The sequence below is a fragment of the Apis florea genome, unplaced genomic scaffold (genome assembly GCF_048593485.1).
Source record: "Apis florea isolate Af1SG1 unplaced genomic scaffold, ASM4859348v1 contig_1645_pilon, whole genome shotgun sequence".
Taxonomy (NCBI): Eukaryota; Metazoa; Arthropoda; class Insecta; order Hymenoptera; family Apidae; genus Apis; species Apis florea.
Window position 1 is genome coordinate 69,383 of NW_028256430.1, and position 22,247 is coordinate 91,629.

At 33.7% G+C, this 22,247-nt stretch overlaps 1 protein-coding gene and 1 long non-coding RNA gene across 2 annotated transcripts in view; one reads left to right on the top strand and one right to left on the bottom strand.

Moving 5' to 3' along the window:
• LOC147658763 (uncharacterized) overlaps positions 1-22,247 on the top strand; it is a 160,684-nt gene that overhangs the window by 59,297 nt on the left and 79,140 nt on the right. The window lies entirely within an intron of this gene.
• The window catches only part of LOC100870804 (semaphorin-1A-like), a 146,912-nt gene continuing 134,354 nt past the window's right edge, over positions 9,690-22,247 (bottom strand). The window contains exons 3-4 of the mRNA XM_031919238.2: positions 18,389-18,485; positions 9,690-10,593 (exon numbers count right to left, since the gene is read on the bottom strand). Of these exons, the coding sequence (XP_031775098.2) occupies positions 10,461-10,593; positions 18,389-18,485 (230 nt within the window). The 3' untranslated portion in view covers positions 9,690-10,460. The remainder of the gene's footprint in view (positions 10,594-18,388; positions 18,486-22,247) is intronic.

Sequence of the window (22,247 nt, forward strand, 5' to 3'; positions counted from 1 at the left end):
CGATTATATGCTTTCACGAAACAAATGGAATTTCAGGGAACTGATATAAACTGGTCAGAAAATTTCACGGTGAGTTAATTTTGTAACAAATAATTTTTTTCTTTCGTTCACGGACGTGAGAGCAAAATTTTATCTATCAGATTTTTTCCATCGACTCCTGGATGAAAGCAATAATATATGCTGCGAAGAGTCGGTGATAAAATAATCGAGTAACAATAACAGCACAGAATATTTCTGTATCGTTTATTATTACATTGATATCATTTTGAAAAATATAGAGAAACGCATGGAAAAAGCATAATTTTTAAAAAAAGAAGAAAGAAAGAAAATGAAGTTAAATGACAAAGTTATACGTTTTCACTTTGTCTTCAATTGTCTTGAATTTTTTTCTTAAATGTGAGAAAAGAATTAATACGAGAAATAATATCTCCTTTCTTCTTTAATGTTAAATTTTTGCCAGATTCGTGGAATTTTTATGGCAATTTGTAAATCTAGAAATCGATTAAGAATATTTAAATTTTTCGATTTACATTTCGATATATATATAAATCTATTAAATCTGTGACTTGATGAAGAAATGCCAATATCCTATTTTTCCAAAAATTAATTAAATTTATATCCAATTTAAAAACAATTATATATTCTACATGAAAAACATTAATTCTTTCTCTTTGCTAGAGAAGAAATTTCAAAATGCGGAAACTTCTGCGTCAGAAATTATTTGAATTTTTTAACACAGTGCTAATATCTCAATTTTATAAACATTGACTGACGTCGATCACTTCTTGCATCGAGCCTCAGAAATTATTAAAAAAAAAAACAAAAAAAAAATGAAACGTGATAATTATTTTCTCTTCCGTTTAGAAAGATTAATTTTGCCATTATTCAATTTCTTTCCATTATTCTTTTCTGTATATTCAATCACATTTAATAACAAACAAAATACAAAGCGTATATAATACAATATAAGACAATGAAATTTATACATAGAATACAATAGAAAATTGCTCGTTTCAATTTAATTCTCCAATTAATACGTGAAAAGTTTTAATTTCACTTTCAACTTTTGAAAAGTCTCAAAGTTTTCCCTCTCCTCGTGTTTTGTTCACCGACTCGGATCAAAACTCGGGCAAAAATTAAATTCATTTCTCACGGTTCTGCATTTTTCGAAACCGTCATTTCTTAGTTGGATTCTGGAATCCATTTCCGGAGCAAGGATATGCGGATAGCCGAAAATTTCGGGTCAGATAGCATGGAATATTTTGATTGGAATCTGGTCTCAAAAGTATCGAGCTGCATACGAATCCACCGATACATACGTAACTTCGGTCTACCCCAAGATTCGATTCTGGTTGAATTACGTTCGTAACTATTGGTTTTCTGACAGCCCGTCATGCAAAACTATTCAGTTTTTAAAAAATAAATATACATATATAGTTGTTTCATTCGAATCCAGTTTAAATATTAAATTTTCCACGATTTCGTCAAATTCAATTTCAGTTTTCGCAATAAAAAAGAAACAACAATTATAATTATTTTTACCGACGAGAAGATATTTATGATATTTGAAAATCTAAAAGAATGGCAAGCTTCAAGGATCAAGGAATAAAAAATTGATTGAAAAATAAAAGGAACATCGATACAATGTCACAAAAATGCTAGGCTATTTTCCTGATGATCTGGAAAAAGAAATTAAAATCAATTCCAAAACATTTATTCGTACAGAAAATCGAATATATAATAAAAAAAAGAATTGTCTTTTTATCCCTAAAAATAAAATTTACTCCTGAATACTAATATTCTCCTCGGGCATTCTCCGCAAAACTCTCAACTCTCCTTCCTCGCCAACCGCACTCAACATTATTAAAAACTTCAATTCGATATAATCTCCACGGCTAATTCCTCATTCCTCAACCGCAAACCCTTGCCAATAAAAAAAAAAAAATTCCTTTCACCCAGACCTTCCTCCTCTCCCGACACCACCTCGTCATAATACAACATCCCCCTTAAACAGAATGCCATCCGCCTTATCTAAATAATGGACGACCAAGCGTCTCGAAACGTCGCGAAGAATTCCTCTAAACCGCATCGAGTCATTCAAACGAGCCGAGCCAACCTCGAAGGGGGAATGAAATAAAAAAAAAAAAAAAGAAAAAGAAACCAACGTCACGATAAAAGGGAAATATACACGTAGAAAAGGGAATGGCGGATACAGAGAGGAAGGAAGAAGGAGAAAAAGAAAAAGAAAACAGGAGGACAAGTCGGAGGGTAAAAGATCGATCCTTCTCTTATCTCGGCCTCATTGTCGTCAGAAATAACGGTCCTTCGTGGAGAGGGTGGAGGTGGTTGGATGGGCGAGCGACGAAACTTGCGGTCGCAAACCGCCTGGATGCCAGCAGAAGGGGGTGGAAAGAGGAGGGAAGAAAGGTGGAAGGGTGTCGGTAGACTCAATTAGCCCCGCGGAAAACTTTCGACGTGGGATTACGACGTCAACAACGTCGTCCTCCTTGGACGTTCCGCGCCCACCAACGAAATTGCTCGAAAAGGCGATTTCTCTCTCTCTCTCTCTCTCTCTCTCTCTCTCTCTCTCTCTCTCTCTCTTCCGTTCGAAGAAGAAGAAGAAGAAGAAGGTGATCTCGTGTCGGCGCGGCGTGTTTCCAGTCAGCGTTTCCTTGCATCGTGCCAACTTCCGGTACCGGAGCCTCGTCTCGACTTATCGCCATCTTACTTTGCTTCGAGCGAGTTGGCGCCGGGACGACCATGTCTCCGAGGAACGAACGCGATTCGATGTGGTTCGATGTCGTTGAGGGAATTGTTGCTGCTCGACGATTTTTCGATCGAAGATTTATTTTGTTTTTTAGGGCAAAAGAGATATGCGAGTAAAAAGAACTTTATGTCCGTCGTGTTAATGCTTTCGTTTCATGAAAAATTTGATTTAATGGGTACAATTTATAAGGGATAAGGCTATTGTTTTCTTTCTGTTTCTAGAATCGATTTGTAAGACATTCCATGAATGTCTTACGAAAATCTGAGAACATCGAATATCGGTCGTTTAAGATTCAAGTGATGTTTTCTTTAATATCTTTATTCTTTATATAAAACGTATTTATAATATTCTCCAATAAATGTAAGTACATATCATTGTTTACGATACATTTATTTTATTTAATTGGAAAAGATCAAGACTTGTTATTTATATATCTGAAAATAAAAAGTTTTATTTAAGAAAAAAAAAAAAAGAATAATTGGATATTTTTCATGCAGCAATGCATGAAAATATAAAAAATTCATTTTAAAGAATATTTCATTTTATATAACGTGTCATACGACGTTTTCCATCTTCGTTTCAAAGTTTCCTTTTCTCTTTCGTGGGACGTTGCCTCGTTACGAAAGTTATTACACGAAACTATGGCCAAATTACGAAACGACTCTTAAAAATCGAACTGTGACTCATATTGCGAAGAAATTAAAAAGAAATCCATTTATGGATTCATTTTTTTTTTATTATTCTTTTTTATTCGTGAACACCTACACTCAACAAAAATAAAATATTCAGAATGTAAATCAATCGGATTATAGAAATTGTATTTCTTGGAATGCTCAGCATCGAAGTATCTGTTGTTTATTTCAGCAGATCGAAATATCAATAAATTTATTTATACGTTTCTCCTAGTACGTTTTAAATTTGATTCTACTTCAATTTCATTCTTTTTTATTGCACGTGAAATTACTTGAACAAATTTTCGAACACTTTATTCTATGTATAAATTTATTATTTTCTCTGTGGAAAATTATTCAAATATAAACTGTTATTTATGTGATAATAATTTTATGATCTTTGAAACGAAGAAAGGAAAAATTATTTTTATTGATTATACTCATCATAAAGATAAAAGTTACTATTTTAAATATTTATCCAAAAATTTCTTTTTCTATTTTAATAATCGATATAAAATAATTTCTATATTATTTAATGTGAACAATGATTAACACGATAACATGGAAAAGAGAAGAAAAAGAAAGGTTAAACCAACGATACGAAACTTGGATCAAAAATCCTCGGAGGAATCCAATTTTTTTAATTCCATCCCTGGGATTATTATATCTTCGAATTCTCGATATCGTTCATCAAATTCGACGTTACTTTAATCCGTTTCCACGTAACAAGCTCTGTTCGAGTGCTCTCGAAATAGAGAGCAAGGACATCGGTGCAAAATGATCCCCCATAAAAAGCATTCAATAGTGGAGAGTTTAATTGATATCAAAGAGAGGAAGAAGAAGAAGAAGAAGAAGAAGAAAAAGAAGGGGCTCTCGCTCGATTAGCCAGCGCAACTTGCCTGGTTTAACTAATCTTAATTTGTCAAGATCTGCTGGAAACGTTCTTTCAAACGTTTCCTCCTCGCCTTCCGCCCTTTCTTCCTTCGATCTTCACGGAGTTATGTCGCGGGCTGAACTACGGGGAAGAAGTTTTTCTCCTCTGAAACGCGACATGGAAGGTCGAGGGGAATAACAGTGTCACGTAGCTAAGCTGGATCGAGAATTCTCGCGATTCTGCCGGAGTCTCTTGGAGCGGATTGTCTTTGGAAATGGAGGGGATCGCTCTTTAATCTCTCGTTATTTACGCTGGAACTGGTGAAAGAGAGCGAAAAAAGAAAAGAAAAGAAAAGGAAAAAGAAACCGTGAATTGCGAGCGTTTCCATAAAGTCGAATATTCGTGTAATTTTAAAAATCTGGAGGAGGCATTTGAGAAGAGAAAATTGAAATTTAAAAATTCGAATGTTATTAAAGTAGCTTGTTAGATACAATGTAAAAGAATCCATGTTTTCTTTGTATAAAATAATTCTTTAAAAAATACGTCGAGCAATTAATGTATCTCTTATATACCGTTTAATTGAAATTGATAAATAAAGGCGATATCTTAATTTGGATTCTGGATTTTAAAATCCAATGAAATCCAGGTTGTTCAGAAATTGTTGGGAAATTGCATTGATTAATATTGAAGTATTATTGAAAGTAAAGTGGAGCTTGAACATTGAAAAGATTAAGAGAAAATAGATTTTTAAAATAAATAAATGGAAATGAATATTTTTATTTCTTCGAGTGGAGTACGAGAATTTTGTGAATAATAAAGTTTTCTTTTAAATAATATTTCAAATATTTATATGTATGTATATTTTCATACTAATTCATACGAAATAATAATATTTCGAGTAAACAAATTCTAAACATTTTTAACTTTTGTATGCAAAAACTTGTACCTCCTTTTTTTCGATAATTCATAATTCGATAAATAGCAAGTAATATTTATTTATGAAAATATCTCAAACTATTTCAAATTTTTCCCAGACTTGCAAATAATATTTTACATATTTGCAATGATCATAAAAAAATTAATATTAATTTTTCAATATTAATGCACAACAAACACGATATCGTTTCATTATGAAGAAAAATATTTCAAAGATGTATTTCGTTATTGAAGAAAATTTTTTCGAAAAATACTAAAATATCTAATAATAATATAATAAATACAAAAAAGGAAAGATACGTGTTGATGATAAGACTTCATTTTAATAGAGATATAAATTTTCCTTCAATTTCCTTACTTTTTTAATCAATTCTGACTTTTTGGAACGAGATTTTTGAAGAAAACATGAAACATTGCGTGTCCTCGTTGCAATGGTGGAGAAACTTGCTATAGGGATTGCCTGTAATTGATTGTTCATGCAGACATGGGAAAGCAGGAAGAGCTTGACAGTGAAATGATCGAAAGACTTTCACCTTGCACTGTTCATGACGACGTTGGTCGTATTACAGATCGTTAAACCAAGATCATTTTAACAAACGATCTACGTGCAGGCAATGTTTTGCGCAATTATTTGATTAAATCTTTCATCCATTACGGAAAGGGAAAAGAAATAAAATTTCTTTTGAACAAAGGCAGATGATTATTATCATTTCCTTACGAATGATCAAATATGTAACGTCATTCGCATCTTACAAAATTTAGCAATTGTTTTATATAGAAGAGAAGATAGGAAAAACGTTGAAGATAAATCAAAAAAATTGTCGATTAAAGATGAATTGAATATTTTAATCGACAGCCGTAATTTCACTTCGATTAATATTATTTTCAAAAAAGGGAGAAGTTTTACGAAAGAATTTGAAAATTTCATCCAATTTTTGTAGTTAAAAATGGACTGGATATTTCAAAAATAAATATCGTTGTTGTTCGATCGTAATATCGTTGGATACGAAATTGGTTACCACAATTGGTTGGTGATAACAACAGAGAAGGAAACGAGTCATCGATTTGACACGGTAGCTGAAACATAAATGATTCGATTGATACGACGACGAGAGATAATCATAATTGAATAGAATAATTAACAGAAGTGTTAATTATTGTGCATTATCGTCGAACAGTTGGAACAGATGCAGATGCTAATAATAACATCGATCATCGATCAAAAGATGTTTCAACTTCAATTGAATTTTGTGAAAATTGATGTATACAGTTTCAAGTAATAATCTTATGAACAAGTTAGACATTTTTTTTATAACGAACAGTATTTTATTAGAAATTGTATCATTTAAAAAACATTTGTGATTCTTCTTCTCTTCTTATAGAAAGTAATGAACGATATTTATTAATGCATTAAAAGTTATATATCTTCTTTAAAATACACACGTTACTCATAATTTCTAAATATTTTCTTTTTTTCAATTTATTTTTCGAAATATCGATGATAATACATTAAAATTGAATTTCGAACATTATAATATTTTGCGATGTGACATTTCATTTCATCTGTCTACGATTATGATTATTTTATCAACACTAAACCTAAATGTAAAATGTCGATATTGCTATAAGCCAATATTAATCTCGCTAAAGGCGCTTGCAAAAATCATTAATAAAAAATCTAGAATCCGTCAATTTGACGGATAATCCCATTGACGGCAGATGAAAAATAAAATCTACGAAAATTCGATCAAAAAATTTCTTTCCTCGGGGGAATAAATCGTTGACCATTGTGAAATCATCTTTGAAACAAAAGCCAATATTAATTTTGTCAAAAGCGCTTTATCTTTAATTTCAATCTTCTCGATTCGAACGAATGAAAAAAATAAAATTTTCCAAATCGAATTTGCCCCGCAAACTTTCCTTTCAAGAAAAATAATTATAAACGCGCGAAAAGTAAAGCAATTCGAAATGGCATAAATAATTGGACGGAATAATTGGATAGAGTGGGCGCATCAATATTTCGAACGGTGTGAACTGTTAATAATCCAATTTATCCGGAAATCCACTTCTGCAAGACAAAGTTGTTTCTGTAAATACCGTAACCGCGAAATCCACCACGCCACGAAAGCGGTTGTGGAAAGGGAGTGGATATAATCGAAGTACAATTCTCTCCCATCGTAGCGGAAATGAAGTGGTTATGGTGGCGCCACTACGGTTTCAGATATTAATTAGCGCTTCCTGGTAATTCAATATGGCGGCAGGTTTTATAACAGAGAAGGAGAAGGAATACACTTACAAATGTAATTTTTAATATCGAGACCTTTAGTTGTGTGGAACGCGATGAATTTTCATGGAGAGTGTAATAATAGGTAATATTACATTTTTGTCGCGCTCCAGTTGCCTCGATGAAAGAGAGGAAAAAAGAAAAACTAGTATAATTTCAACTTTTATTATAGTTTAAGGATAGTAAGAAATGAAGATCGAGCGAGTTACAATAACAATAGCCTCTTTTTTTTATTTAAATTATCGATTATTAATTTGCACAATTTGAATTGAGATGATCCATCGATGATGGAAGAGGAATTTTTGATAGAAAATTCTAATAAATATATGATCGTTTTCTTTTTATGCTGATTTTAATTATTTTAATATAAATATATTTACATTTACATTTTCCTTTTTGCAAACTGCAAAGTAAAAAGTAAATGTTAAATGAAATAACATCTTATCATGAGTAAAATTTGTGATTGAAAATCAGCATTGGAAACACTAACTTCCTCGAGTATTATTTCTTTAAAAAAAGAAAAGATTTTTGTATCTCAGACGTGTGATTCATGACAAGTCATTTATTTCGTTCAAATATTCATTTCCCTGTATATAATCGTACAAAAGAACGATTGACTTACAAATTGAAGCGCGATTATTAATTTTTTTTATTTAAATCTGTAAGTCCATTACTCATTCCCCATTCGTACGTTCGTTAAATTTATTATTCTAAACTGTGTAACTTGTAACAAGGCATTCAACCATGAATTTCAACTCAATAATAATAAAATAAAATTAATCATTCTCCAAGTAAACAATTTTAACTTTTATTATTATTATTATTATTATTATAATCCAGCGAATCAAAGTATCACAAATATCTGAATCCACGATAAAAATCCACGGATTGACGTTGGGCCGTCCCATTTTTAGAAGTTTTTCAATCACTTTTATCATTCGCGCCGGAGGAAGAAATCCTATTTGCTAGATTGTGCAACGCTTACGGCAAACGTATCTCGTGGCAGCGGTATCGGTGTAAGAGTAATTGCTTCCAATTTATTACATCGCCCATGAGGACTTGGAGTCGGCAGATAGAAACGTCGATTAATACGTGTCACCGTTCTATCAACCAAGCCGCACGATGACGTGCACGATCGTAACCGGAAGCCAAATGTATCGAATCGATCATCCCACGACAAAGACGGACTATTTATATTTCGTTTATTAATATAAACGGAAGAGGATACATTTCACTGCCACTGGAATCATCAATTGGCGTAATAACAATGATAAGTAATTGAAACGGCGACGAAATAATTAATTTTCCAGGAGTTATACGTATATTCAGTGATAAAAAATTTCTGAAAACCGATCATTTCGATGATTATATATTTTCTGGCTTGGAAGGATAAGTAAAATATAATTTGTCTGAAACTCGCTTGCGCGAAATTTTATTTTACGTCATTGCAGCAATATCTAAATCGCGAAGGGGGGAGGAGGATAAATCTGCTGGATCAGAAACAATCGATCGTGGCACCGTTTCGAGTCCACGATATACATAAAACCGAGCGATAAAAACAAACGAATTGTGCAGAGAATCCGCTGACTTTTACTGGTTCCATCCTGAACGACTTACCGTTATGGCCAAGGAAGGAACACGTTTCCCTCCATCGATCTCTCTTTATCGCGTTACGTCTTCCTCTCAACTTCTCTCTCTCTCTCTCTCTCTCTCTCTCTCTCTCTCTCTCTTTCTCTTTCTTTCTCTCTGCTGCCGATTCTGACTAAAAAGAATCGTGGCATCACGTATGATCCTCTAGCTATTAAAAGAGAATTGAATCGTGCTCGATCGTTGCTCGAAAATAACGTTATCGTATCTCGAAAAGAGATATACTTGAGAGAATCGAAATGAATGAACGATACGTAAGGATATATGCAAAATCAGCCCTTAACATCGATGCAATCGATCCAAGTTTTCAAGCTGTAACGAAAATTGTTTGAAAAGAAAAACGCAACGAATCATTTCGACTCGATTCCCTTAACGATACACGTGCCTGAATCGATATCCGGCTTCCAATTGCAGTTTCGCATCTCCGCGTCGATTTCACGCGGCCACAGGAGACAGGAGAGAGAGAGAGAGAGAGAGAAAGAGAGACACAGATCGAGTTCGCCTCTCGTGGGAGAGATCTAGATCTATCCAGTTTGATTGATGGGATGGGAAATAGTGAAATATAAGGGACGAGGAGAAGGGCAGTCTTTTTTTGGAGGGGATTTGGCGACTTATTCGTGGAATGAGTCAGCTTGCCTCGAGAAAGTCGATCGTCCGATTCTCTTCACTTGTTTGCAGAGGGATCCTCGGATTACACGAAAAACACTTATTATCATGCAAATCTATTCTTGCTTCCTTTCGCCTGATTTTAAACTTGTCACAGATCCTCCTCTCCTCTTTTGTCTCCTTCCTCCCTGGTTTTTTTTATATCTTCCACTTTTTGTTCGTGGAAGCGGAATTATAATATCGGTGAAAAACGTTGGTAAGCGTTGGATGGATCGATCGTGTTTAAGAATGGAAGAAAGAATTTGATGGGATTGAATGTTTAGAGATTCGAATTATGATTGTTTATGTAGCTTATAGAAAGCATATATCACGTTTGTTTTTATTATTAATTATAGTTTGTTATTGAAAGGGAGAAATATTTTGACGAGAATCTAACGAGAAGAATTGAAATTAACTCGACAAGGTATTAGCGATTGATCCTTGAATGGAATGCTCGAGAAGAAGAAAGGATAGAACGGAGAAACCTTCGTACTTTTTCTTTTCTTTCTTATTACGATACGATCTTTCTCGAAAGATGAACAAAGTAATAAGTCTGATTTCTGTAAATCAATATCAATCGTTTCTTTACATGTAGATAACACAGAGGTTAAGGTTTTGCAATGAGTATGATAAACGTTATTCCATTATTTCACTCGATTTCATATAAAACACGCGTTCTTTATTTTTCAAAAAAAGAAAGAAAGTGGTCCCACTCACCTGGTCGACGATCTCCGTCAGGTCGTGCAGACTTATGTTGTAAATGGCGTTCCTGGAACAAAGGGAAAAAGACAGGGAAACGTTAAGTCCTCGTCTCGTAAATCCTTCGCCTAATCTTTCCGCGCATTCTTTCGCCTCTTCACGATTTCGAGTGGGGATAAGCATTAGTAATTACGACAAGCTTGATGGAAGAACGCCGGCTGGGGGAGGAAAAAGCGCTCGAATGCTTCTCGCGAAACGAATAAACATTCGGTCCACGTTTAATCTCTTGATTTGCCGCTTTCTTTACAAGCTGAATGTTTGGAAAGGGGATGTCGCCCGGTTTTGATTAAATTTGCATTTGTTTGGTATTTTTCGAGATCCCATGTTTTTCGAGATCTTCGCGCGTTGGCAAAAATTTGACGGTTCGTTCGAAGTGATGGTGATTATCGATCGTTTGGAATAAGAGAAAGTTTATTTAGTTGGCTAAAATATTCAGAAGAGAAGATTCTTTCACGATTCCAATATTCAACTTGATTCAATGTATTAAACATACAATAATTATTTTTAAACAATAAAATTAAACAAATTTAAATTAACATATACTATACATCACAGCAACAGATCATTACAATCATAAAATATATTATTCATAAATAAAACTCGAACTTTTTCGCGTAAAAATCGTGAAAAGAAATTAAAATTTTTGTTTTCAAAATCCACTCAGAAAATAGAGGGAATCATGCCATTGAAGTCGCTTTTTGAATTATCCCGATATTCCAAGCGGTTGCCGAGATATAAGGAATCGAAGTGTCCATATCGTTCAAGACGGTGCAAAAATTATGAATGGGTCCGCGACCTAGTGGCCTACTTATTTTTCTTGGAAATGCGTACTATGCATTTCTAGGAATCGCGTCTGCCGCTTGTCTGCAGTTTGGGATAGGTCAGCGAGTCGAGGTGGGAGCGAGAGGTCCGAATAAGCGATAAGGACGGAGATAGTAAACGATTAAAAATTACCCTTTGCTTTACACGACGATATCTCGGGAACCGGAAGTCGTATCGGGATAAATGAAAAAGCGTTTTAAAGGGCAAGGTTCCGCGCTTCCAACGATCGCTCACTCGTTGATCGGAAGTTATTATTTACGAAGTTATGGCGGTTCAAAGTTTTCTTAATTTTAATACGATTTAATCGAGTTTTAAGGTAGAATACGCGGTATACACGATTATTTCTTTTGCTCGAATTAAATTGGATTGTTATATCTATCTGTTTCGAATATAGTAACATTAGTTAAGAGTTTTATAAAATCTGTTTATTTATAATAAGTTTACTTTACAAGTATCGATTCTAAATTTATTTAAATTGTGATTTTTATATAAATTTTTGTAAAGATAAACTTCATTAAGAAAAATTTATATGGATTTTATTATTTAAAATAACAATTGCTTCACGATTCACATTGTGTTAATATTGTTTCTCTTACAAAAGATAAATAAATATATTCTCAATTAAATAAAACTATGACAATAATATTATTGCAAGATAAATCAATCAAACTATGGTAATTAATAACATAAATAAATCAGAGTGGAACAGAATAACATTGTATCATAATTAAGTATATAATTATGATTTCTGTTTACCAAATATAGTGAGTTATGACATTCCATTCTGTAATGGAATACCACACGGATCGATTTCATCATGGCAAAAGGATTAATCATTGGCTTTGAAAATTGAGAAAGTGATACATATATTTTTCACGAGACTATATCTGGAAATAAATTTTCAAGAAACGTAAATTTTATCATTATTTCCAATTTTAATAATGTAAACTGCTATTTAAGAAACAAATTCACACTGGAATCATTTATTAAGTCAATCTTGAACTTTTTTAAACGAAATACAAAGAATGTTTATTAAAGTCTGTTCTTATCTATTATCTGTTACAGTATGTGTGATTTTGACAACTTCGTAAGAATCTTTTAATTTCAATAATCCCCGACATTTTTCATCGAGTCAACCGTGTTTTTTTTTTTTTTTCATCATCTCACACACATGTTAATAAATTCTCCTACTAAATTGATTAAACTGCATGTCAAGTTAGCCCAAGTATTAAGCTGTCCCTGATGTATCGCCTTTAATGTGTCACACGTAGCACAACTTGGAAACTTTGCTCGCCCCTGTTCCATTGTAATTAGTTTATTTAATCGCGACAAAGCCGTCGCCACTTATCCTTAATGATCCAATCAATCGCATACAATCTTTGAGATTCGTGAAACTTAACCCATCCTCGTTACAGACGTAGTGCAATATAGATACAGAGAATCAGCAAAGTTCCAGAAGACGATAAAAAAAGGACAACATTTAATATGAAATGTCATTCGATCATAATATCATTTATAACAAGAAATATATATATATATCATTACACACGAATAATATAACTTTAACTCCATATTATACAGCAAATTGAGAGAAACATGGAGAAATTCGTGCACCATTCATCTGATTGAATCACACTTTACATTGCGCGCTGATGTATTTGTATTTCCATCGTTAATTGCGGCCACGTTGGAAGATGTTCGTACACAGAAAAAAAAAAAACTCGAGAAAAAATACGCGTCGGTAGGAGAAGGATAAAAGTTTTTTTTTTTCTTTTTTGAATTTAACACCGGCGCAATTTCGAGCTGTATATCAGCGGGAACAAAAGAGACCACTTTATCTAAAAACGGTTGAAACGCTGCTGCGGAAAAATAAAGTCGTTCAATCCGAATTAAAATAACAGGGTTGCAAAAATTTATGTTACCAGAACAACGCGCATGAATACCGACAGTTATTGTTGCATACGTACCGATACAATTATATATATATACACGTGTATATGCATGGCCGATTCATCGAATCTATTTGGAGCAATTATGAGCTTGATCAAGTATCGTTCTGTTGCGAGAGAAAAAATTTCTTTTCTCGTAATACGAACATGTTTTTAGATAACAGTTATTATTATTATTATTATTATGATTAAGAGAGAGAAAATATTGTGCTTGCATTTATTTTTGATATTTTCAAATGAAAATTAAAAGATATATTCTTCTAATTATATCTTCCCTTTTTTCTGATGCTATAATTAATAAAAGATTACGTTTATTTTTCCTCGTGGGAGTTTGAATTTATGGAATATAGTAGATTATTAAATTCGAATAATGTTTAATAATAGGTATTCTTATTTTTTTTTCCCTCTTAATTACGAGTTCTTTTATGAAAAAAAGATTGTCCATTCTTTGTTGTAAATTATTATAGCGTGAAGTAAATATTTTTAAATAAGGAAAATTTATATTTGTGTATGCTGAAGGAACAATAATTTAATTGAATAAAATATATGGAATTATAACTGTGATTTTAAAACAGCAACGATTCCTAATATTTTATAACTTTGTTATTATTATTACACTTTCGTATTAAAATAACAGGTTACTTAACGTTCAATTAACTGTTGCAAGTTTGTCTGCCTCACTTAATTTTCTGCTAACTTGCAGTTACGTCCAACACAGCTTATAATGAGTTTAAATCTTCGTAAGAACATGTATGCAAGTTTGTGATGTGATCAAACAGGATTGATTTACTGGGCCACTAGATTATCGGCGTTTCGTGCATTTTTTCCCAGAAAACCAATTTCCCATAGATATTAATGATCGATGAGTTCATTACTTAGCTGTCGATGACTGATTCATAATAACAACGTGGTAATATCGATTTTTGAAAAACGTTAAAAATTGTTGGTAAAACGTTCTAATCACGTATCATGTTTAATCGCAATAGTAATTTAATTTAATGATTTAAAAAATAGTTATCAATGATGCGTAACAAATTTTTTCCTATATGAAAATATGGAATTATAATCAAATTAAAAATAAAAAGTAAAATTAAATTTTTATTCGATGCAATCTTTTCAAACTTAATCAATTATTATTTGGAAATATTTTTAAAAGACGAATCGTAAAGATATATAACACGTTTTATGATCAAAATGAATGCACATGATGAGCCTTATGAGAATGCTCTACAGAGAAGAAAATCGAAATTAGCACATTGATTAAGAGAGCGTCTGGTCACGAAAGAAAACGCGCTCCTGTGAAAACTCTCTTTGCCACGTTGATAGGATCACTTTTTAACGTTTGAAACGACACGACCAAGTTAATACAAATTTCCATGAGAAAGGAAATCCTTTTGAATACAATCTCCTTCGTAGCCACGAACATCGTAATCCCGTTTTCTCATGGAACAACGATACATTAAAATATAATGAGCATTATCAACTGTGTTGTCCCATTGAGAAATTCCAACTTTCCATCGTATGAAATCCGTTGGACACAATGAAAAGGGAAACGGAATTTTATTTATCGTATTATTCGAATAATTAACACACTCAATTTGGAACAATTTTCGAGGATCGCAATTGAAATAACTCTATCTGTGCCACGCATTAGAAATAATTTGCGTTCCAATCTCAAGTTCTTTTGAACTATGATTTTTTTTTTTCTTTTTAACGAAATTGAAGTGTCTTTCATTAATTATTCAAAATATTGATAATCTCTTCTGGCCATCCTTTTCGAAATTCTTTGTTCATTTATCAGTTTTCCCATACAATTGTATCACGAAGAAAATAATATTAGAGCTTTTAAAGGAAGTCTCATCTAATATGACATGACTTCCTTAATTCATATCCTTTATTTATTGAATTGTTTCCAATAAGTGAATCGACATTCTTATGTATTCAAACTTTCGTCTTCGATCCTGCTAAGCATCGTGATAAATTCGAAGGTCGATCTCTTTCGAATCAAAGCCTCACCCGGAGGAGGTCGGTGTAAAATCAGTATCCCTTCCCTTCACGATGGGCCCTTCACGATAATTAACAGAGCAAAGCGTCGAGCTTGTTATTATTGTTACATCGGTTACCCGAGCAATTATACGAAGTATGCCGTACTAATAACCACCACGTTGTAATAACTGGTAACAACCGAGTATGGTTTACTCACTCGACCACCCATCCTCCCCCTCATCCTTCGCGGTTGTAAATTACGATCCTTGAATCGTGTATTACGCAAAGGTAATATCGAATCATTATTGTATCTGTAACACACGATGGTATCACGCATCACGTGGAAACGCGTGTTATCGCGGCGATTCAAAGGATTGAAAATTATGCAATGGAGAATGTAAGCGTTGGCAGGATCGAAAGGATAAGAAATTTTTGTTTGAAATTGAAATGTATTATCTTGCATCTGTTTCTTGAATGATTTTTTTTTATTAAATTCTGGATCATCATCAAATATGAGTTAAAATAATTAGATCATATTTTTGTTCGAATGAAAATTGATAATTTTGATAACAAAAAGAGCATTTGTATATTTTTTTTTATAATTGAAAGGAAACACTGTAGATATTATATAATATTGTAGAACGTTATTGTGAAGAAGGAATTTTAGAAGATTGTTTGTTATTATAAGAGATAAAATTGAGTGGAAGTTTCAAGTGTTTGAGTACAAGAGAGAGGAGTGTAGAGCTATTCAAATATTTTACAGATATAGATAATCTCGAATGTGTATCGAAGATGCTGCTTTAGCTTTTTAAAAATAAACCAGAGAAAGAGAAGATGTGTCACAGATTAAATTTCAGAAATATTATGTAGAAACGAATGTAGTTATTAGAATTATTCTAAAAAATTGTTAAATAAATCCAATTATAGAAATTCATTGAAAACCATGCACGAAATTACGAGGCTGTCTCTTGTTCTGAGAGTTGAAATAGAAAGAAAAGTTCCCGAACGCGTAAGTTACTTTTACTTTGTCACACACAAAGGGATTTCTTCGTTCCGGAATAGATAGAAGGGAAAAGTTTAATTTAATTTCTTTAACAATTTTCATGAAAAAAAAAAAACACATTTCGTCTCGAGAAATGAATTTCGTTCTAGATTTCTAGAAAAACGAAAAAGGAAAAAAAAAGGATTAAAGTATAGAACGATCCATGATCTAATAACTGAAAATTTTAATAAGATTGAATATCGATAGCTCTTGAGAAGATATCTCGAGGAATAGAAAAATATCATATTTTCCTTTAGGAAAATTGATCTTTATTCTATTTCGTGCTTCACGGCACACTCGTTCGATAGACCTTCGCCTTTAAAGTGAAACATATTCCTAGGAAAAGTGTGAGGAACGTGTTAAAAGGAGCGAAATACGAGCCTCTATCTAGAGGGAATACGTTATCGTTGAAACTCGAAAATGTAAACCATAGTTGACTGGAATTCGGTGTTTCTTTTTTTTTTTTTTTTTTTTCGTTCAAGCTATTTAAAATTTACGATTTTTTTTCTTTTCTTTCCTTCCTCTTCTTCCCCCCCCCCCCAAAAAAAAAATTTACATTCCTTTTACTACAGCTACTTTTGGCTTTCCCTCGTGGAAGTAATATCGTTCTAGTGGCTCACTTTTATTGCCTTTAATGTAAACGCTTATATGCAAATATAGAGGGTGGTAAAAAAAAAAGGGTTCATAACTTTTTAAGGTGTTACTATATTCGTGAGATATACTTTAATTTAACCTTTAACTTTTGTTTGTTTGTTGCTTGAAATTGACTTGTCAAAGATGTATCATGAATGTATAATCACGTTATATATTTATATAGAATCGAGAAAATTTTTCAAAAATAAAATTAATCGTGTATTTTCTTCGAATTATTGATGAAAAAATTTATAATATCGAGATATAAAAGAAATTTTGTTGTAAATTTAATTCATTTGTATCGAAACAAACATTACAATATTTACCTTAGAATTAATGTTATTATATTTATATAATTTAACAAATCGTCGACAGTATGCTTATTAACACAACGCAATTATACTCTGATAAATGCTACCACTAATAGTCTGAGATATAATTGAATTAAGCTACCCTGAAGGTAGACAACAATGCTCTGGCCCAATGATTATTGCAATGGTTAATTGAATATTATTCTGAAACTGCGTTCAAAACAGTATCTATGATTGCTTCTTAAATATATCATATTTAACAAGATTAAAACAATTCTCAATTAAAAATAAAACGTTTCCTCAATTACAAAAAAAAAAGTAGAAATAATTGATTAACTTTTTTCTCGAATTGAAAATTATATCCAATATCTAAAATTCCAATTAATTCAATAATTAAAACATTAAGATGATATTATTAAGATGATAATTTAAAGATAAACTAACTGATTGATAGTGGTTAGTAACACAGATGATAGATACGTAACTATGACTCACAATGATCGATAATAACTTCCCCCTGTGCGAACTTCGATATATATTCCTGTCGCTACAACTTCAACAATCGCACGTCTTTTTGTTATTGAAAACAAAATTTCAACAAAATCATTATTCAAAAAATTGTATACGTAATGTCATAATTCTATCTTTCCAAAATTTTTCGTTTCCTTCAGAACGATCATTTAAATCAATTAAAAAATCTTAGAAAATTTCAAAATAGAAACATCTAATATTCTTACGTTAGAAATCTCATCATATCTCAATCATCGAACGAATAAAAATACCTTTCACGCGTCAAAATCTCGACGATTGCGCGATCACAAGCGCGAGAATCTTCGTTTTCCATAATTGAAAGAAATTTATTCCATCGGTATCGAAAAGACCCGGTGGTCGATCGATCAGGAAGGGAATGCTCTCATGTAAAATTAAAGAGGACACGTCATAAGGAGGGGGAGACTTCGTCATCGAGGGAGTGACTCGAGAGAAACGTGGGTGTATCCACGGTTTAGCCGATGACCGTTCCCTCTCCATCCTTTACAAAGAATCGAATCACGTAACAATTACCTGGCGCCAATCAGGATGGAAGTGGTCGCGCGCTCCAGGAGCTTGAAGTGCTCCACGTGGCTCTCGTTTCCCAGGAACCGCTGGCCAATCACCTCGCCTGGAACAGATCGAATGGTGGAGTTACATTGAGAAACTTCTTAGCACCGAATCTACCTTCTCCCAACCTCTATGTCTATTATTCTTCCTCTCTCTCTCTCTCTCTCTCTCTCTCTCTCTCTCTCTCTCTCTCTCTCTCTCTCTCTCTCTCTCTCTCTCACTCTCTCTCTCTCTCTCTCTCTCCCTCCCGTTTTCAGTAACTTTTATCGTGTTGAAAGAGGCTCGATGGCGCGTTTTAAAAGATAGGACGATCATTGTAAAGTTTGTTATACGAAACTAGTAAGGTTTTCTTTTCTTGATACTTTTTAACCTTCTTGTTGTTTCGTTCTACATAGATAACACCGTCCAACAATTTATCGACTATTCGAAAAGAAGGATTGATTAAAAACAATCAAACGTTTTCGAAATTATAACACGAATAACTCGCCCCCTCCCCTCTTTTATGCTGAAGCTAGCGTGAAGCTAAACAGAATCAGTGACACGCCATCGAATATCCATAATTCGACGCATCCATAATATCCGCCGAAACCGTTACACCCTGTCTATTATGCGCCTATTTCGCGCACAGTTTGCTCAAAATCTGAACCACCCCCTCCTCCCTCGTCAAAACGTCGCTCCCTGCAGATAAATGGCCTATGATAAATCAACTGGCCTGCAGCTACACTCGATGGGAGAGAGCCTCGTCGATTCGACCGAACGATTCCAGATTTTCCACCTTCGAAATCGTAAGGTATCCTTATAAAATTGTATTACACGAGATCTCTCTCTCTCTCTCTCTTTCGAGGAGAAGAGAATCCTCGTTGGTCGCCCACTATCTCACGGCGCGATTCTCACCTGGAGATCGGTTTTACCGCGTTATAAAACGCCTCATCACCGCGATCCATGAATGGATTTTGCCCGTATACGCCGTACGGCTGCACGCCCACGCGCGCAGATTTATAAGCCAGATAGAGGCGCGTGGGCGGGTGCATCGATGCGCCTGAATGGGAGGAAGAAGAACTTGTTACGGTGGATAGAGATGCAGGGGTGATGGAGAACGATGAGGAAGAAGAAGAAGATACTTGGATGATGGCGGGGAAAAGAGGAGGGATATAAAGTGTGCTCGAAGGAAGATTCTAGGATTTAAAGTTGAACGTAATGGAGAAACGAGATTTTTCTTTCGAGGCGAAGATTAGAACGAGGAGGAATGAAGAATATGGGGATGATGCCGAATGTTGGACAATCGTGAATGAATGAGATATCTTCTTCTTCCTTAAATCTAGGGAAGTCTGGTGATACGAAGAGAAGACGGAAAATAGAACGTAAGAAAGAAGAGAACTATAGGGGAGAGGCACAAAGTCTAAAGAAGTAAGAGCAAGAGTGGACAATTGTGAACGAAGAGATGAGAAGTAAAAAAATTTCTTCCAGCTCGAACGACGATGAACAACCGTACACACACACACACACATACACACACATATATATACACATAGAATCACATAGAACGCCGATAAAGTAAAGAGGGGAAGAAGAAGAAAGGGTCGATCAAAGAGACATGGAATTAAGAGAAAGAGAGAAAAGAGGCGTAGGAGGACCGGTCAAAGGAGAGATAAATCGGCGAACGAGGGGGAGGAAATTTCAAGGGAGGGGAAGAGGAAGGAAGGAAGCAGAGGGGGCGAGTAAAAAAAAAAAGAATCGAGAGAGAGAGAGAGAGAGAGAGAACACGGTGGAGGAGAGTGTCTCTCAGAGCCTTGGTCGACGATAAAGCGGTGCGCCTACTTTGTGCCGGCTCCCTTCTCCATTCTCACCCTCGCGACTGCCGCCACCAGGCCGCTTCTTGCAAAACCCAACGTTTTACGACTCGCCTCTCCACTCTCCACTCTCCCTTGCCTTCCCTTGTATCTGGTGCACACTCTCTCTCTCTTTTCTCTCCACGTCCTCTCCCTTCGCGGTTATTCACGTTATGCTTTTTCATCCATGTACTCTACAAACGCGACCGCAATAAAGCGCTCTCCGCTTCGACAGGCAGAGAGGAAAAGGAGAGAGAGGAAGGAGGATGTAAGAGCATTCTACATCGGTGCTCATCCGATTGTAGAAGTCGTCCCTTGAATTGGGCAGTTGGCAGGGATCGGAAAAGGGATCTGCGTTCGACACTTTCCAAGATGTTCCAACAGGGTCCCGCAGTCGTTCTGAGTTGAAGGGGAGAGAGAGAGGGTGGGTAAGGAGGAGTAATCGAGCGTCGACGAATTTATGAGCGTACGATTTGGCTTGTTTTCTGACCGTCGAGTGGATAATCGCGAGATGGAGGGTTTGAAAGTATATTTTTTCTTTTTGGTGAATAAATTAGTGATGAAGAATAGATCGAATCGAAAGAGATAGAAGATCGTGGATTTTTGAGATTAATTTGTGAGGAATAATAATGGATAAAATATTTTGGCAGGGTTAATATCGGTTTTTCTTCATTCTGTCTGTATATGGAATTTTGAAATTTCCTCTTTCCGTGAAATATGTATAATAATATGGAAATTTCCTTGTCATAAATTTCTTGTAATGACATAAGGAATATCCTTCTGTTCCTTTTATCACATCTGTTGAAATTTAACAAACGTTACGTCCACGAAAGGTTAATTAGAGTTCTTTCAACGTATGTACGTTTTTGAGTAGAGAGAGAGAAAGAAGTGACAAAGAAGTAAAATTTTTTAAATTGTTCTTCTAATTATCGTTTAACTTTTTTTGTGTGTGTGTGGAATAAAGAAATACACGAGAAAACTTTACAAATATAAATTTGCTTCGAAAAAAATTATATCACGGTATTTTATACAATTTTAAATTTATGATAAAGCAGAATAAATATACGAATTGAAATAATTCCGTGTATAATATAAATTTTATTTAAGCAATAAACGATAATATCCATTAGGATATTTAAAAAAAAGGAAAAAGACTACAACAAATCAGCGATTCACCAATGATGAAGTATTTCCATTATTGGGAGGATTTATGCAAATGACACGAGTCAAGCATATATCTCAGTTATCAGGTATTGACGAAGTTTCGTTGAAATTGGTATCGTGGAACGTGTTTTCTCATTAACGATTAAAACGATTTCTGTAACTGCTGACATTTATTTTTTAGCCATCAGTCAGGAAATTTATGCAGATTTAAACGTATTCGAAAATAATTTACTCCCATGTAAATGGGAATCTATCGATATCGGATAATAAATATCAGATATAACCAAAGTGTATAACCAATTCTCACGATTTCTCACGGTATGTTACCTTCCTAATTACATTTTGTTATTTAAAACTCGTGCCTCATGTTTTAAAAGTGGAAATTGACAACTTTATTAAAGTTGGAAAAGCAATAAATGGTGTAAATATCATTTATGGAATCGATAATCGATATTGTTAATGTAGTTGTAGCATAATCAATTCTGAATACAAAAAAAAAAAGAGAGAGAGAGATAATGAATATTAAGCGTGTAAATTAATAATATTGTCATTAAATTATTAGATCGATATCCATTATTCAATTAAAAATCGTTTGAAGTTATTTTATATTACGTTATACGTTTCGAATAATATATTTTATAATTTTTCGCAATTATTGTATTGTTAGAAAAATTTAATAACGAAGAATTAATTTATAAATTTGATGTAAATTTGAGTAGGAATTGCTAGGATTTTTTTTTTCAAAAAAGAATAAAATAGAATAAATTATAAAGCTGTGTAAAACAGATTTTTTCCTACAAAGAAGTAGCTTTTGAAATCAGCTTATATCC